This window comes from Mustelus asterias, chromosome 4 (genome assembly GCF_964213995.1).
Source record: "Mustelus asterias chromosome 4, sMusAst1.hap1.1, whole genome shotgun sequence".
NCBI lineage: Eukaryota > Metazoa > Chordata > Chondrichthyes > Carcharhiniformes > Triakidae > Mustelus > Mustelus asterias.
Window position 1 is genome coordinate 5,056,736 of NC_135804.1, and position 15,232 is coordinate 5,071,967.

Consider the following 15,232-nt stretch of genomic DNA (forward strand, 5'->3'; position numbering starts at 1 on the left):
GGATCATTTATTTTTAGAATAACAGATACATAAGAAATAGGAGCAGGAGTCGGCCATCTGGCCCCCCAAGCCTGCTCCGCCATTCAATAAGATAATGGCTGATCTGATTATGGGTTCAGTTCCACTTACCCGCCCGCTCCCCATAACCCTTAATTCCCTTAATGGTTAAAAATCTATCTATCTGTGACTTAAACACATTTAACGAGGTAGCCTCTATTGCTTCATTGGGCAGAGAATTCCAAAGATTCACTACCCTCTGGGAGAAGAAGTTCCTCCTCAACTCTGTTCTAAATTGACTCCCCCGTATTTTGAGGCTATGCCCCCTAGTTCTTGTTTCCATTGTAAGTGGAAATAACCTCGCTGCTTCTACCCTGTCTAGCCCCTTCATTATCTTATATGTCTCTATAAGATCTCCCCTCAACCTTCTAAACTCCAATGAATACAGGCCCAGTCTACTCAATCTCTCCTCATAAGCTAACCCCCTCATCTCCGGAATCAACCTGGTGAACCTTCTCTGTACCCCCTCCAAAGTTAATATGTCCTTTCTTAAATAAGGGGACCAAAATTGTACACAGTACTCTAGGTGCGGCCTCACCAGTACCCTGTACAATTGCAGCATGACCTCCCTGCTTTTATACTCCATCCCTCTCGCGATGAAGGCCAACATTCCATTTGCCTTCTTGATTATCTACTGCACCTGCAAATTGAGTTTTTGTGATTTATGCACAAGGACCCCCAGGTCCCTCTGTACAGTAGCTTGGTGTAATTTTTCACCGTTTAAGTAATAGTCCATTTTACTATTATTCCTTCCAAAGTGCATAACCTCATACTTACCAATGTTATACTCCATCTGCCAGATCCTTGCCCACTCACTTAGCCTATCCAAATCTCTCTGCAGACTCTCTGTGTCCTCCACGCAATTTGCTTTTCCACTCATCTTTGTGTCATCCGCAAACTTTGCTACCCTGCACTCGGTCCCCTCCTCCAGATCGTCCATGTATATGGTAAATAGTTGAGGCCCCAGCACCGATCCCTGCGGCACGCCACTAGTCACTGATTGCCAACCGGAAAAGCACCCATTTATTACAACTCTCTGCTTTCTATTAGATAGCCAATCCTCAATCCACGCTAACACTTTACCCCCAACTCCGTGTACCTTTAACTTATGCAGCAACCTTTTGTGAGGCACCTTATCGAATGCCTTCTGGAAATCTAAATATACCACATCCACTGGTTCCCCTCTGTCAACCGCACTCGTTATATCCTCAAACAATTCCAGTAAATTAGTCAAACATGACTTTCCCTTCATGAATCCATGCTGCATCTGCTTGATTGAACCATTCTTTTCCAGGTGTCCTGCTATTTCTTCCTTAATGATAGATTCCAGCATTTTCCCAACTACGGATGTTAAGCTAACTTAACCCGGGAGTGAATTACAGACTGGAATCTAATCGAGGGGTTCGGGGTGGTTTATATATAGAATAACAGATACCCGGGAGTGAGTTACAGACTGGAATCTAATTGAGGGATTCAGAGTGGTTTGTATATAGAATAACAGATACCTGGAAGTGAATTACTGACTGGAATCTAATCGAGGGGTTCAGGGTGGTTTGTATACAGAATAACAGATACCCGGGAGTGAGTTACAGACTGGAATCTAATCGAGAGGTTCCAGATGGTTTATATATAGAGTAACAGATACCCGGGAGTGAGTTACAGACTGGAATTTAATCGAGGGGTTCAGGGTGGTTTATATATAGAATAACAGATACCTGGGAGTGAGCTTTCAAAAGTGTGTTAACCAGGGTTCAGGGTAAACACATTCCTCTTAGAGTGAAGGGCAAGGCTGGCAGAAGTTGGGAAACCTGGATGACTCAGGATATTGAGGCCCTGGTCAAGAAGAAGAAAGAGGCACATGACGTTCATAGGCAGCTGGGATCAAGTGAATCTCTTGAAGAGTATAGGGGGTGTAGGAGTAGAGTTAAGAGAGAAATCAGGAGAGCAAAAAGGGGACACAAAATTGTTTTGGCAGATAAGGCAAAGGAGACTCCAAAGAGCTTCTACAAATACATAAAGGGCAAAAGAGTAACAAGGGAGAGAGTAGGGCTTCTTAAGGATCAACAAGGTAATCTATGTGCGGATCCACAAGAGATGGGTGAGATCCTAAATGAATATTTTTCATCAGTATTTACTGTTGAGAAAAGCATGGATGTTAAGGAACTTGGGGAATTAAATAGTGATGTCTTGAGGAGTGTACATATTACAGAGAAGGAGGTGCTGGAAGTCTTAAAGCGCATCAAGGTAGATAAATCTGCGGCACCTGATGAGGTATATCCCAGGACATTGTGGGAGGCTAGGGAGGAAATTGCGGGTCCCCTAGCCGAGATATTTGAATCATTGATAGTCACGGGTGAGGTGCCTGAAGATTGGAGAGTGGCAAATGTTGTGCCTTTGTTTAAAAAGGGCTGCAGGGAAAAGCCTGGGAACTACAGACCAGTGAGCCTCACATCTGTAATGGGTAAATTGTTGGAAGGTATTTTGAGAGACAAGAACTACAGGCATTTAGAGATGCAGGGACATTCTGGCGCATGTTTAGCTTCAATTGTGATTTGTTTTTGGTGGGGGAGGGGGAGTATTTGTGTTAACTCTGGGGAATAGAACACTGTTTGTTCAATAGCCTCATGTGCCTCCGGAGTGGCCAATTTGGGTGGGGTATTTCCACCTTCGCTACATCCATTGCTCCGCTCTCTCTAACTCCTCGGATTAGTGAGTTGTTCCTTTTTTGCCTTTTCCACAGGTACTCCATTGAACAGCAATCGTACCTGGATAGATCATTCACCATCAACGCACAGAATGGGATTATAAAAACCACAGAGCCCCTGGACAGAGAGCTAACGGCCTGGCAAAATATCTCCGTGATTGCAACGGAAGTCAGTGAGTATTGCGACGCAAATCGCTGAGGCGCCAGAGTGTCGTGAGTGTTGGTTATTGACGGCATTGCTTGGCTGTTTATTGAGTGGGTTACCAGGCTAACCATTAAAGTGCCAGCCATTGGTATGGGATTCTCACACTCCATTCCAGAGACCTGAACATAATCCAGGCTGACATTACCAATGCCAGTACTAAGGGAGTGCTGCACTGTCAGAGGTGCCACCTTCCGGGTGAGGTGCTAACCCAAGGTCTTGTCCGTTCTTTTGGTTGGTGTAAAGGGTGTTAAGACACATTTCATGGAAAAACACAGGACCTCTCTCCAATGTCCTGGCCAAACTTGATCCCTCAGCCAACGTCACTAAATACAGATCATTATTCTTTCGTATCCCTGATAAGTGAAAGACAAAAAGCTTCTGAAACATGTCTCACTTTTCAGCCTTATTATCCCTAGTGGGATATTGCTATGACTGCCACGTTTCCTGCACTCTCGTGGTGACTACACTTCAACAAGTATGTAATTGGCTGTAAAATTATGTAATTTGGGGTGACACAGTGGCACAGCGGTTGGCACTGCCGCCTCACAGCGCCAGGGACCCAGGTTTGGTTCCCAGCTTGGATCACTGTCTGTGCGGAGTCTGCACGTTCTCCCCGTGTCTCCATAGGTTTCCTCCAGACGCTCCGGTTCCTCTCACAGTCCGAAAGACGTGCTGGTTAGGTGCATTGGCCATGCTAAATTCTCCCTCAGTGTACCCGAACAGGCGCCGGAGTGTGGTGACTGGGGGATTTTCACAGTAACTTCATTGCAGTGTTAATGTAAGCCTACTTGTGACCAATAAATAAATAATAAATGCTTTGGGGAATACTTCGGATGGTAAGGTGCTATCTGAATGAAATTCTTTCTTCACACAAACTTAGACGGTACTTTATGAACATTTGAAAGAAGGTTTTCCTCTTTTGTATTCAGGCATGACATAAAAGATCCCACGATATCTCTCAAGGAAAAGCATGGGAACACTCCCCAGTGACATCATTTCAGAGGGACAGGGAGAGGGATAGCAGACAGGAGAATGGGACAGGAGACCCAGTTTTCATCTCCCTAATTTACAGCTAGCATTTCTCACAGTTCAACAGGATTAGATATTCTGATGTTATTAACTCAATAATGTAGGGAGGCAAATTGCATAATCATTTGAAATAGTGTGAGACACGGCGGCACAGTGGTTAGCACTGCCGCCTCACAGCGCCAGGGACCCAGGTTCAATTCCGGCCTCAGGTCACTGTCTGTGTGGAGTTTGCACATTCTCCCCGTGTCTGCGTGGGTTTCCTCCGGGTGCTCCGATTTCCTCCCACACTCCAAAGATGTGCAGGTTAGGTGGATTGGTCATGATAAATTACCCCATAGTGTCCCAAGATGTATAGGTTAGGGGAATTAGTGTGGTAAATGCGTGGGGTTAAGGGAATAGGGCGGGGGACTGGGCCTGTGTAAAATGCTCTGTCGGAGAGCTGGTGCAGACTCGATGGGCCGAATGGCTTCCTTCTGCACTGTAGGGATTCTATGGGCGGGATTTTATAGCCTCGCTCGTTCCGAAACCGTAAAATCCCACCCAAGGTCAATGGACCTTCCCATTGTCTGCTCCTCGCCCGCTCCGATTCCCCATGGCGGGCAGGATGGTACGCGGATTCCGGCGTATGATTCTAAAGCTAGTGGTAGCCACTCTCTCTGCCAGCCCCCATCCCAACCTTGGTGCTCAGAATCTTTCGAGTTGGCTTTCTTCTGACGAGCTCAGAAATAAAAATCAATTTGCAGATTACATGCTGTACTCGAAAGTAATTGCTTGTCACTCCACTTTGTTAAACACAATTGATTTGGTGATCCAACCTCTTCGAGACAGACTCCTCACTATTTCCCTCCCTCTTCCACGTAATTTTGTTTTTTAATCATTCATTCTTCAGGTGAAAAGACCGGCATTCACTGCCCATACTCTCGTGACCCTGAAATGTGCGATTAAATTCAGAGGGCTGTTCAGGTTCATGTTGATGTGGGATTGGAGTCATGTATTGGCCCAGATTGGATCAGATTTTTGAACGAACCTACCTCGCACTAAGTTGATCTTTCTCTACACTCTAGCTATGACTGTAACATTACATTCTGCATTCTCTCCTTCTCTATGAACAGTATGCTTTGTCTATATAGCGCGCAAGAAACAATACTTTTCACTGCATGCTAATACATGTGACAATAATAAAACAAATCAAATCAAAATTTATAACATGGTTGTGAAAAGTCCAATTTAAATCCATTCTTTCCTTCCTTTCTTCTTCCATTCTTCCTTTTCATTCCTTTCACTTTCTTTCCTTCATTCATTTTTCTTTATCTTTATTCTTCTTCCTTTCATTCTTCTTTTCTTCTGCCTTCTGCTCCCCTTCCTTCTGTCCTTTTCTCTCCCTCATTATTTTTTCTTTCTTTCCTTCTTTTATTATTTTCTTTTGTTTTTCTTTCTTCCTCTCTCCCTTGCTCCGAACCTCCCTCCCTCCCTCTGTTCCTCCCTCCACACACCTCAACCAAAATTTTCCGGCTTTTCCTGCCGGTGGGATCCTCTGGTCCCATGGGCGGAGAACCCCCCCCCCCCCCCCCCCTCCCTGGTGGTGGAGGATGCGAACAATGGGAAAACCTGCCGACAGCGGCGGGACCAGACGATCCCGTGCGTTTCACACCAGTGAGGGATGCATTCAAGGGGAAATCCCGTTGACAATGGTGAAGGGGCTGGGAGATCCAGCCATTGGTGGGCCACCGCCTGCCACTGAGAAGCAGGTGGCAGGTTTTGTGGTAAAACCCGCCCCGTTCCTTTCAACAGGGAACTGAACCCTTCTTGGAACACCTGAAAAACAGAAAATAAACAGTAAAATACAAAATTGTGCAGTCAGAAATGGATTTGATTTGATTTATTATTGTCACATGTATTAACATACAGTGAAAAGTATTGTTTCTTGCGCGCTATACAGACAAAGCATACCGTTCATAGAGAAGGAAAGGAGAGTGCAGAAACCAAAAGGGAAAGCGCTAGAAAATCTTAGCAGATCATGCTTTGACAAAGGGTCATCTGGACTCGAAATGTCAGCTCTTTTCTCTCCTTACAGTTGCTGCCAGACCTGTGGAGATTTTCCAGCGTTTTCACTTTTGTTTTCAGATTCCAGCATCCATAGTAATTTGCTTTTATCTAGCGAGTGCAGAATGTAGTGTTAAAGTCATAACTAGGGTGTAGAGAAAGATCAACTTAATGCAAGATAGGTCCAGTCAAAAGTCTGACGGCAGCAGGGAAAAAGCTGTTCTTGAGTTGGTTAGTACGTGATCTCAGATTTTTGTATCTTTTTCTCAATGGAAGAAGGTGGAAGAGAGAATGTCCGGGATGCGTGGGGTCCTTGATTATGCCGGCTGCTTTTCCAAGGTAGCGGAAAGTGTAGACAGAGTCAATGGATGGGAGGCCAGTTTGCGTGATGGATTGGGCTTCGTTCATGATCCTTTGTAGTTTCTTGCGGTCTTGGGCAGAGCAGGAGCCATACCAAACTGTGATCCAACCAGAAAGAATGCTTTCTATGGTGCATCTGTAAAGGTTGGTGAGAGTCGTAGAGGACATGCCAAATTTCCTTAGCTTCCTGAGAAAGTAGAGGCGTTGGTGGGCTTTCTTAACTAAAGTGTCGGCGTGGGGGGACCAGGACAGGTTGTTGGTGATTTGGATACCTAAAAACCTGAAGTGGGGTCTGCTTGGACACCACACAGATGTACATCAGCATTCCTTTAATCTTGTGTAATTTTAATACTTCATTTTCTGGTCAATTAAACAAATTAGGGATTTAATCCACTGACGGTTTGATGAATTCCTAGTTTTATTATCCTGGCACTGTTAAACCCACCAGGGAGAGGTGCGTTTAGATTCTCTCTCTCATTGTGGGTGGGTGTCTTTATCAAATTCTGTGTTCCCTTTGACATGATTATTCAGTGAGTATTAACATGATAAAAACAATTGTTTTTTTTGGAGATTAGTGCTTTGAGGACAGGTAAACAATGGCGAGAGAGCTTGACTACACAGCGCACAAATTGAACAAGGGCCTTGCCAAGTCTCTACAACAAACCATTCCTGTCGTTCTGCGCAGATGGTTTTTCCAGCGGCAGTGTTTCAAACCCTGTCCCCTCCCAATGTGGCAAAGTTCCTGAAATCCAATGCTTGACTGCAGCTTCCTGATGTTATCCAAACGAGGACCTACAGGGACAATTTCGGATGAGCCTTGGACTTCCTGCTTGACTTACTGACCCTCCCAACGCGTTCCTGATCTCCAGAATTAAATGGCAATCTCTCATGTGCGCAAAAGTCTGGGAGAAACATCACAGGGGAATTTGTGCTCCTCATCCAATTTCTTTGAACAATTTGGCTTTCCAGTTGTAGATGAGGAACAGAAACAGAAAGTGCAGGAAAATCTCAGCAGGTCTGACAGCATCGGTGGGGAGTTCCCAATGTTCCCAACGCTGGGGGAGTCCAGAACTAAGGGTCACAGTTTGGGGATAAGGGGTAAACCTTTTAGAACTGAGGTGAGGAGAAATTTCTTCACCCAGAGGGTGGTGAATGTGTGGAATTCACTACCACAGAATGTAATTGAGGCTGAAACGTTGTCTGATTTCAAGAAGAAATTAGATATAGCTCTTGGGGCTAAAGGGATCAAGGAATATAGGGGGAAGGGGGGATCAGGATATTGAATTTGATCAGCCATGATCATAATGAATGGCGCAGCAGGCTCGAAGGGCCGAATGGCCTCCTCCTGCTTCTAGTTTCTATGAGAGAATCGAGCCAACGTTTCGACTCTAGATGACTCTTTGTCAGAGTAAAACAGTGGGAAGAGGAGGTTATTTGGCTGCATAGGGCTGTTGATGAAACCACCAGGTGCACAATCCAACAGATTTGGCAACCCACAGCCCACCCTAATGGCATCCTGTTTATTCTGCACCCAGAAATACACTCCCTCTTTCTCCCGGTTGCTCCTGATTACCACTGTCAATCCAGCATCCGCAGTATTTTGCCTTTATCAGTCTTTCTTCACCTGCCTTTCTCCACAGTTGGTTTCACACTGGCTAGCACTAGAATCATAGAAACCCTGCAGTGCAGAAAGAGGCCATTTGGCCCATCGAGTCTCCACCGACCACAATCCCACCCAGGCCCTACCCTCATATCCCTACATATTTACCCGCTAATCCCTCTAACCTACGCATCTCAGGACACTAAGGGGCAATTTTAGCATGGCCAATCAACCTAACCCGCACATCTTTGGACTGTGGGAGGAAACCGGAGCACCCGGAGGAAACCCACACAGACACAGGGAGAATGTGCAAACTCCACACAGACAGTGACCCAAGCCGGGAATCGAACCCAGGTCCCTGGAGCTGTGAAGCAGCAGTGCGAACCACTGTGCTACCGTGCTGGCTCTCGTCTCTTGAGTCAGGAAATTGGGGCCGGAAGTTTCAGGGAGGGAGGGGCGGGGGAAGGGGGAAAGGGGGCGGGGGGCGGAAGGAGGTCAGAAGATCCGCTCTGTGGCTTTAATTCCAACATGTGGAGATGCCGGCGTTGGATTGGGGTAAACACAGTAAGACGTTTAACAACACCAGGTTAAAGTCCAACAGGTTTATTTGGTAGCAAAAGCCACACAAGCTTTCGGAGCTCCAAGCCCCTTCTTCAGGTTCTTCAGGTTCTTCAGGTTCTCACCTGAAGAAGGGGCTTGGAGCTCCGAAAGCTTGTGTGGTGTTTGCTACCAAATAAACCTGTTGGACTTTAACCTGGTGTTGTTAAACTTCTTACTGTATTTAATTCCAACTCCAGAGACAATCCAACAATCTAGACTGATACGATTGCGTGTGAAGGAAAACTGTGCTAATGTGCCATCTTTCTTCGCGATGTTAAACCAAACCCCCCTCGAGTGGACATTAATAGACACCATGGAACAATTTGAGGAAGAGCAGCAGAGATTTTTCCAGTCCCTTGGCCGTTATTTATCCGTCAACCGCTGTCGCTAAACAGAGAGATGACCTGGTCATTGTCGCAGTGCTGTTAGTGGGATCTTGCTCTGCGTAAATTAGTTACTGTGTTCCCTGCATTGCAACAGTGGCTGTGTTTCAAAGGCGTTTCCTTGGCTGGAATTCTCCAGTCATTCACTCCCCACTGCCACCGTCAGCGAGAATGGAGAATTTGGCGCTCCGCCAAATCTCCGTTCACTGCAGCGGGGCCGGAGAATCCCAGCCACTGGCAAGGTCGGAGAATCCAGCCCATTGGGTACAGGGCGTTTTTGGGGATCTTAAGCTTGTTAATAGTGCTAATAAATGCAAATCTTTCTTTAATACTTCAATGTGGCTCCAAAATAATTGTCTTCCGTTTGAAGAGAATAACTGCCTGCCTCACTCTTTCTCCAATAAAAACAGAAAATGCTGGAGAAACTCAGCAGGTCTGACAGCATCTGTGGAGAGAGAATAGAGCCAACGTTATGAGTCTGGATGACCCTTCTCTCTTCACAGATGCTGTCAGACCTGCTGAGTTTCTCCAGCATTTTCTGTTTTTGTTTTAGATTCCAGCATCTGCAGCATTTTGCCTTTATTTGTCTTCCTTCACCTGCCTTTCCCCACAGTTGGTTTCACGTTTCTTTTCCCCAACGTTTATTTGAGTCTTTGCACTCTCAGAGCAGGCAGCCTCACCAAGGGCTGGCTCAAACTCCTCCTCAACACACATCTGCCTTCCGGTTGATCATTCTGTTCTCTTCGATGTACCAGCCGAATGTAGATATGGAAGGATCTTTGACGGGAGACTGGGATGCTCACTCTGACTGACACTTGAATTTACCGAACTGAAAATAAAGCAGCAGCAATCCATGAGCTACCTGAACATCCAAGCTTCTCAGACGCTACACGCTTTAGGATTTCTGTCTCAGATCTGTGCATCCCCTTAGTTACCAATACGTGATGCTTTGAAAAACAATATTTCCTGAAGTTTTGTGTTTTCAGTACAGGTAAACAATAGTGCGACTGCACAGGGACTGATAAGGACCTTGCTAATTCCCATCGACAACCATTCCTGTCACTCCCCAGCATGGAGGGCAAATCATTCCTCCTACATCCCAAATCCTCGCCCAAGAGGAAAAGTGAGCTGGAATTTAATTCTTGACAGCTGTTTTTCTATTTCTCACTCTTCGTGATGTGAGCCTCATTGGCCGGGCCAGTGTGGGGTGGCACCGTGGCACAGTGGTTAGCACTGCTGCCTCACAGCGCCTGGGGCCCGGGTTCAATTCCGGCCTTAGGTCACTGTCTGTGTGGAGTTTGCACATTCTCCTGTGTCTGTGTGGGTTTCCTCCGGGTGCTCCGGTTTCCTCCCACAGTCCAGTGCGGGTTAGGTGGATTGGACATGCTCAATTGTCCCTTCGTGTCAGGGGGATTAGCAGGGTAATATGTGGGGTTGCGGGGATACGGCCTAGGTGGGATTGTTATCGGTGCAGACTCAATGGGCCGAATGGCCTCCTTCTGCACTGTAGGGATTTTATGATTAATTACCCAAATCTTAACTGCCCTTGAGAAGGTTGTGGCGAGCCATCTTTTTGAACCCCTTTGGTTTGTCCGGTGCAGGTACGCCCACAGAACTTTTGTGTAACAACCATTTCAGAGGGTATTTAAGAGTCAACCACATCGCAGTAAGCCTGGAATCACATGTAGGTCTGACCGGGTAAGGACAGCAGATTTCCTTCTCTAAAGGACATTAATGAACCAACTGGGTTTGGACAACAATCCAATGGTTTCATGATTATTAATAATGAAATTAACATTTTATTCCAGACTAAGTCTAATGATAAGTAGTCTCACAGCACCAGGTTAAAGTCCAACATGTTTATTTGGAATCACGAGCTTTCAGAGCACTGCTTCTTCATCGGAAGAATGAAGGAGTAGTGCTCCGAAAGCTCGTGAGTCCAAATAAACCTGTTGGACTTTAACCTGGTGTTGTGAGACTTCTTACTGTGCTGACCCCACTCCAATGCCGGCATCTCCACCTCAGGTCTAATGGTGACACTGAAACCATTGTCGATTGTCGGAAAAACCCATCTGGTTCACTAATGTCCTTTAGGGAAGGAAATCTGCCATCCTTACCTGGTCTGGTCGACATGTGACTCCAGAGCCACAGCAATGTGGTTGACTCTTGAATGTCTTCTGAAATGGAGGGCAGTTAGGGATGAACAACAAGTGCTGGCCCAGCCAGCGACACCCACATCCTATACAATTAATTTTTAAAACTTACTAATTAATAGAATTTAAATTCCCCAACTCATGTCTCCAGAGAATTAGACGAGACCTCTGGATTGCTAGTCCAGGAATATTGTCACTCTGCTGTCAGCCTTTTAACTTTTGATTTGATTTGATTTATTATTGTCACATATATTAACATACAGTGAAAAGTATTGTTTCTTGTGCACTATACAGACAAAGCATACCATTCATAGAGAAGGAAATGATAGAGTGCAAAATGTAGTGTTATAGTCATAGCTAGGGTGTAGAGAAAGATCAGCTTAATGCAAGGTAAGTCCAATGAAAAGTCTGATGGCAGCAGGGAAGAAACTGTTCTTGATATGTGAACTCAGACTTTTGTATCTTTTTTCTGATGGAAGAAGGTGGAAGAGAGAATGTCCGGAGTGTGTGAGGTCCTTGATTATGCTGGCTGCTTTTCCGAGGCAGCGGGAAGTGTAGACGGAGTCAATGGATGAGAGGCTGGTTTGTGTGATGGATTGGGTTACATTCACGATCTTTTGTAGTTTCTTGCGGTCTTGGGCAGAGCAGGAGCCATACGGAGCTGTGATACAACCAGAAAGAATGCTTTCTATGGTGTATCTGTAAACATTGCTGAGAGTTGCAGTGGACATACCAAATTTCCTTAGCCTCCTGAGAAAGCAGAGGCATTGGTGGGTTTTGGTGGCCTGAGGCTATATCCTGTGTGATGGATTGGGCTACATTCACGACCTTTTGTAGTTTCTTACGATCTTGGTCAGAGCAGGAGCCATACCAAGCTGTGATACAACCAGAAAGAATGCTTTCTACGGTGTATCTGTAAACATTGCTGAGAGTTGCAGTGGACATGCCAAACATCCTGTGTGAATCTGAGTTCTCCTGGTTAGGAGGCAGTGTACAATATTATCCTGAAGCCACCAGGAATTAAATTTTCCATGGGAATCTTTGTAAGAATCCTCGGAATTGAAGAGTTTTACATTGATAGCATAGTTGCCCCGGACGCTTTGCACTGGGGGCTCCTGCACATCCAGAAGTTGTTTTTTGCTTTAGGGGCTTCACATTTGGCTGGACTGAGAATGTGGGAAGTCAGGGCAAAGAGAATGAAGTTCATGAAATTAAAATGAAGCAGAAAAAAGAGAATGCACTTGAGGCTGATCCTCAAAGATCCAGTTGATTTCAAGTCTTGCCAGCTTTGGGCGATGGTTAGCACTATTGCCTCACAGCACCAGGGACCAATTCCCGGCTTCAGTCAGTGTCTGTGTGGGTTTCCTCTGGATGCTCCGGTTTCCTCCCACAGTCCAAAGATGTCCAGGTTAGGTGAAATGGCCATGATAAATTGCCTCTTAGTGTCCAAACATGTAAGAGGAGGTGATAGCCTCGTGGTATTATCGCTAGACTAATAATCCAGAAACTCAACTAATGTTCTGGGGATCTGGGTTTGAATCCTGCCACATCTGATGGTGGAATTAGAATTCAATAAAAAAAATTGGAATTAAGATGACCGTGAAACCATTGTCAATTGTTGGAAAAACCCATCTGGTTCACTAATGTCCTTTAGGGAAGGAAATCTGCCATCCTTACCTGGTCTGGCCTACATGTGACTCCAGAGCACAGCAATGGGGTTGGCTCTCAACTACCCTCCAAGAGCAACTAGGGATGGGCAATAGATGCTGGCCAGCCAGTGACGCCCATGTCCCATGAATGAATAAAAGAAAGATTTCATGGATTAGTGGGCTCACAGGGACAGGTTTTGGGTCAGATGCTCTGCCAGAGAGTTGGTGTTGACGTGATAGAGCGAATAACTTCCTTCAGTCGTCTCGGGATTTTCAGATACAATTCTACCGTTTGGGCACGATCTTACCTGCCGTTCTGGCACACTCTCGTTGCAGCGCGGTCAGAGAATTTGGCAGCCAGTCAAATCTCCATTCACTGCGGCGGAATGGGAAAATCCCCTCGGCAGGAACGGTGGTAAGATTCCGGTCCTTGTTTCCACAAACCACACGCACATTGGCCCACCATGGACATGTGATGCTCCATCATGGTTTTTATCCACTCATCATGTGAAACCTTCCCCTGTGCAGACTTCACCTGACATTAAATCTCCTTCTGCACGCAGCCTATGTACAATCCACCAGTTATGAGCTCCAAATCACCCAGTTAATCATACTATCCTGCAGTGCAGAGAGAGGCCGTTTGGCCCATCGAGTCTGCACCGACCACAATCCCACCCAGGCCCTATCCCCATTACCCCATGCTATCCTAGCTCATTCCCCTGACATTAAGGGGCAATTTAGCATGGCCTATACACCTACCCGCACGTCTTTGGACTGTGGGAGGAAACCGGAGCACCCGGAGGAAACGGGGAGAACGGGTAACGTGTAAACTCCACACAGACAGTGGAGCCGGGAATTGAACCCGGGTACCTGGCTTTCTGAGGCAGCAGTGTGAACCACTGTGCCACCGTGCCACCCTCAATCTCCTTTCATCGTCCCATGCATTAACATAGCGCATCATGGACTCTACCAACCCACTTAACCTCTTGAAAAATCATTCTACCTTTAGCAGTGAGAATAGACAACCCTTCAGTAATTGGACCTCTGCGATCAGGCAGAGCAATGACCTGCTCTGAACCAGGAACATTATTGTTCCTGGAATGTTCACATACTGAAGGACTGACCGTCCTGGTTACTGGATAATGATCCTATCCCTTTCTCCCAGAGGGCCACGAATACAGTCCAGAAAAGGAAATGAAAGAACATTTTGAACCCTGCTGCGAGAAGCTAACTTTCTGACCTGGCCTTTATCCACACTAAAATATGTGTAAAATTTATTAAAGGGACACTTTCAGAAATATTCAATGTTTTGCCTCACGTCACCTCAAATGATAAAAAATGCTTCATGGAAGACAAATCTTGGAAAAGATTATTTGGAGCGATAAAGCGTGATGCCTGGAATGTGACATCTGGTGTGCAACATCTGGTGTGCGGTGACTCCCATGAGGTGTCCAGTGAGTGGTCTGCAGATTCTCCAAGCGTGATAAGAAGAGAGATGAATAGACCAAGTTACACAGGCACTGGATTGACAAGGAAGTCAAAGGCAATAGTGAAAGAGGCAGAGAAAGTGGAATTGAGGCCACGATCAGACTAACCTTGACTTTATTGACTGGCGGAGCATCTCGAGGGTCCCACTCCTGCTCATAATTCATATCCTTGGACGTTCACATGTACTTGCATTTACATAGCACCGTTTATGATCCCAGGATATCTTCAAAGAACACCCTAGCCAATTAAACACCTTTCTCCCAAGTGTAGTCACTGTTGTAAATTAAGAAATAAATCATAGTCTGTGCTTTTTTATCACGTTATCCCCTACGGGCGATGGTGGCTCAGTGATAATATCATTGGGCTAGTAATCAAGAGGCCCAGGCAAATGCCCTCGGGACATGCATTTAAATCGCATCACAGCAGCTGGCGGAATTTAAATTCAATTAATAAATCTGGAATGTAAAGCGAGTATCGCTAACGGTGACCATAGACCATAAGAAATAGGAGCAGGAGTAGGCCGTTCGGCCCCTCGAGCCTGCCCGCCATTCAATAGGATCGTGGCTGATCCAAAATTCTTTCCTGCCCTTATTATCCTGTAACCCTTGATTCCCTCACTGATCAAAAATTTAAGTATCGCAGCTTTAAATACACAGCAGGGATGGGACTTTCTGGCCGTGCTCATCCCAAAGTCGGAAAATCCTGCCCGAAGTCAACAAACCTTTGCATGGTCCGTGTCCCGCCCACTACGATTCCCGTGGCGGGCGGGATGGGAAAATTATGCCCAAGGACTCTGATCCCACAGCTCTCTGTGGCAAGGAGTTCCAAAGACTCTCAACCCTCTGAGAGAGGAAATTCCTCCTCATCTCAATCTGAAATTCGTGCCCCTTTATTCTGAGACTGTGCCCTCTGGTCCCAGACTCTCCCATGAGGGGAAACATCCTCTCAGCATTCACCCTGT

The 15,232-nt window shown here is 46.0% G+C and overlaps 1 protein-coding gene across 3 annotated transcripts in view; it reads left to right on the top strand.

Annotated features, from left to right (window-relative positions):
- The window catches only part of cdh11 (cadherin 11, type 2, OB-cadherin (osteoblast)), a 217,308-nt gene that overhangs the window by 169,195 nt on the left and 32,881 nt on the right, over positions 1 to 15,232 (top strand). For all 3 annotated transcript variants that reach the window (XM_078210541.1, XM_078210543.1, XM_078210542.1), the window contains exon 8: positions 2,798 to 2,934. In XM_078210541.1, coding sequence (XP_078066667.1) covers positions 2,798 to 2,934 — 137 coding nt within the window. The remainder of the gene's footprint in view (positions 1 to 2,797; positions 2,935 to 15,232) is intronic.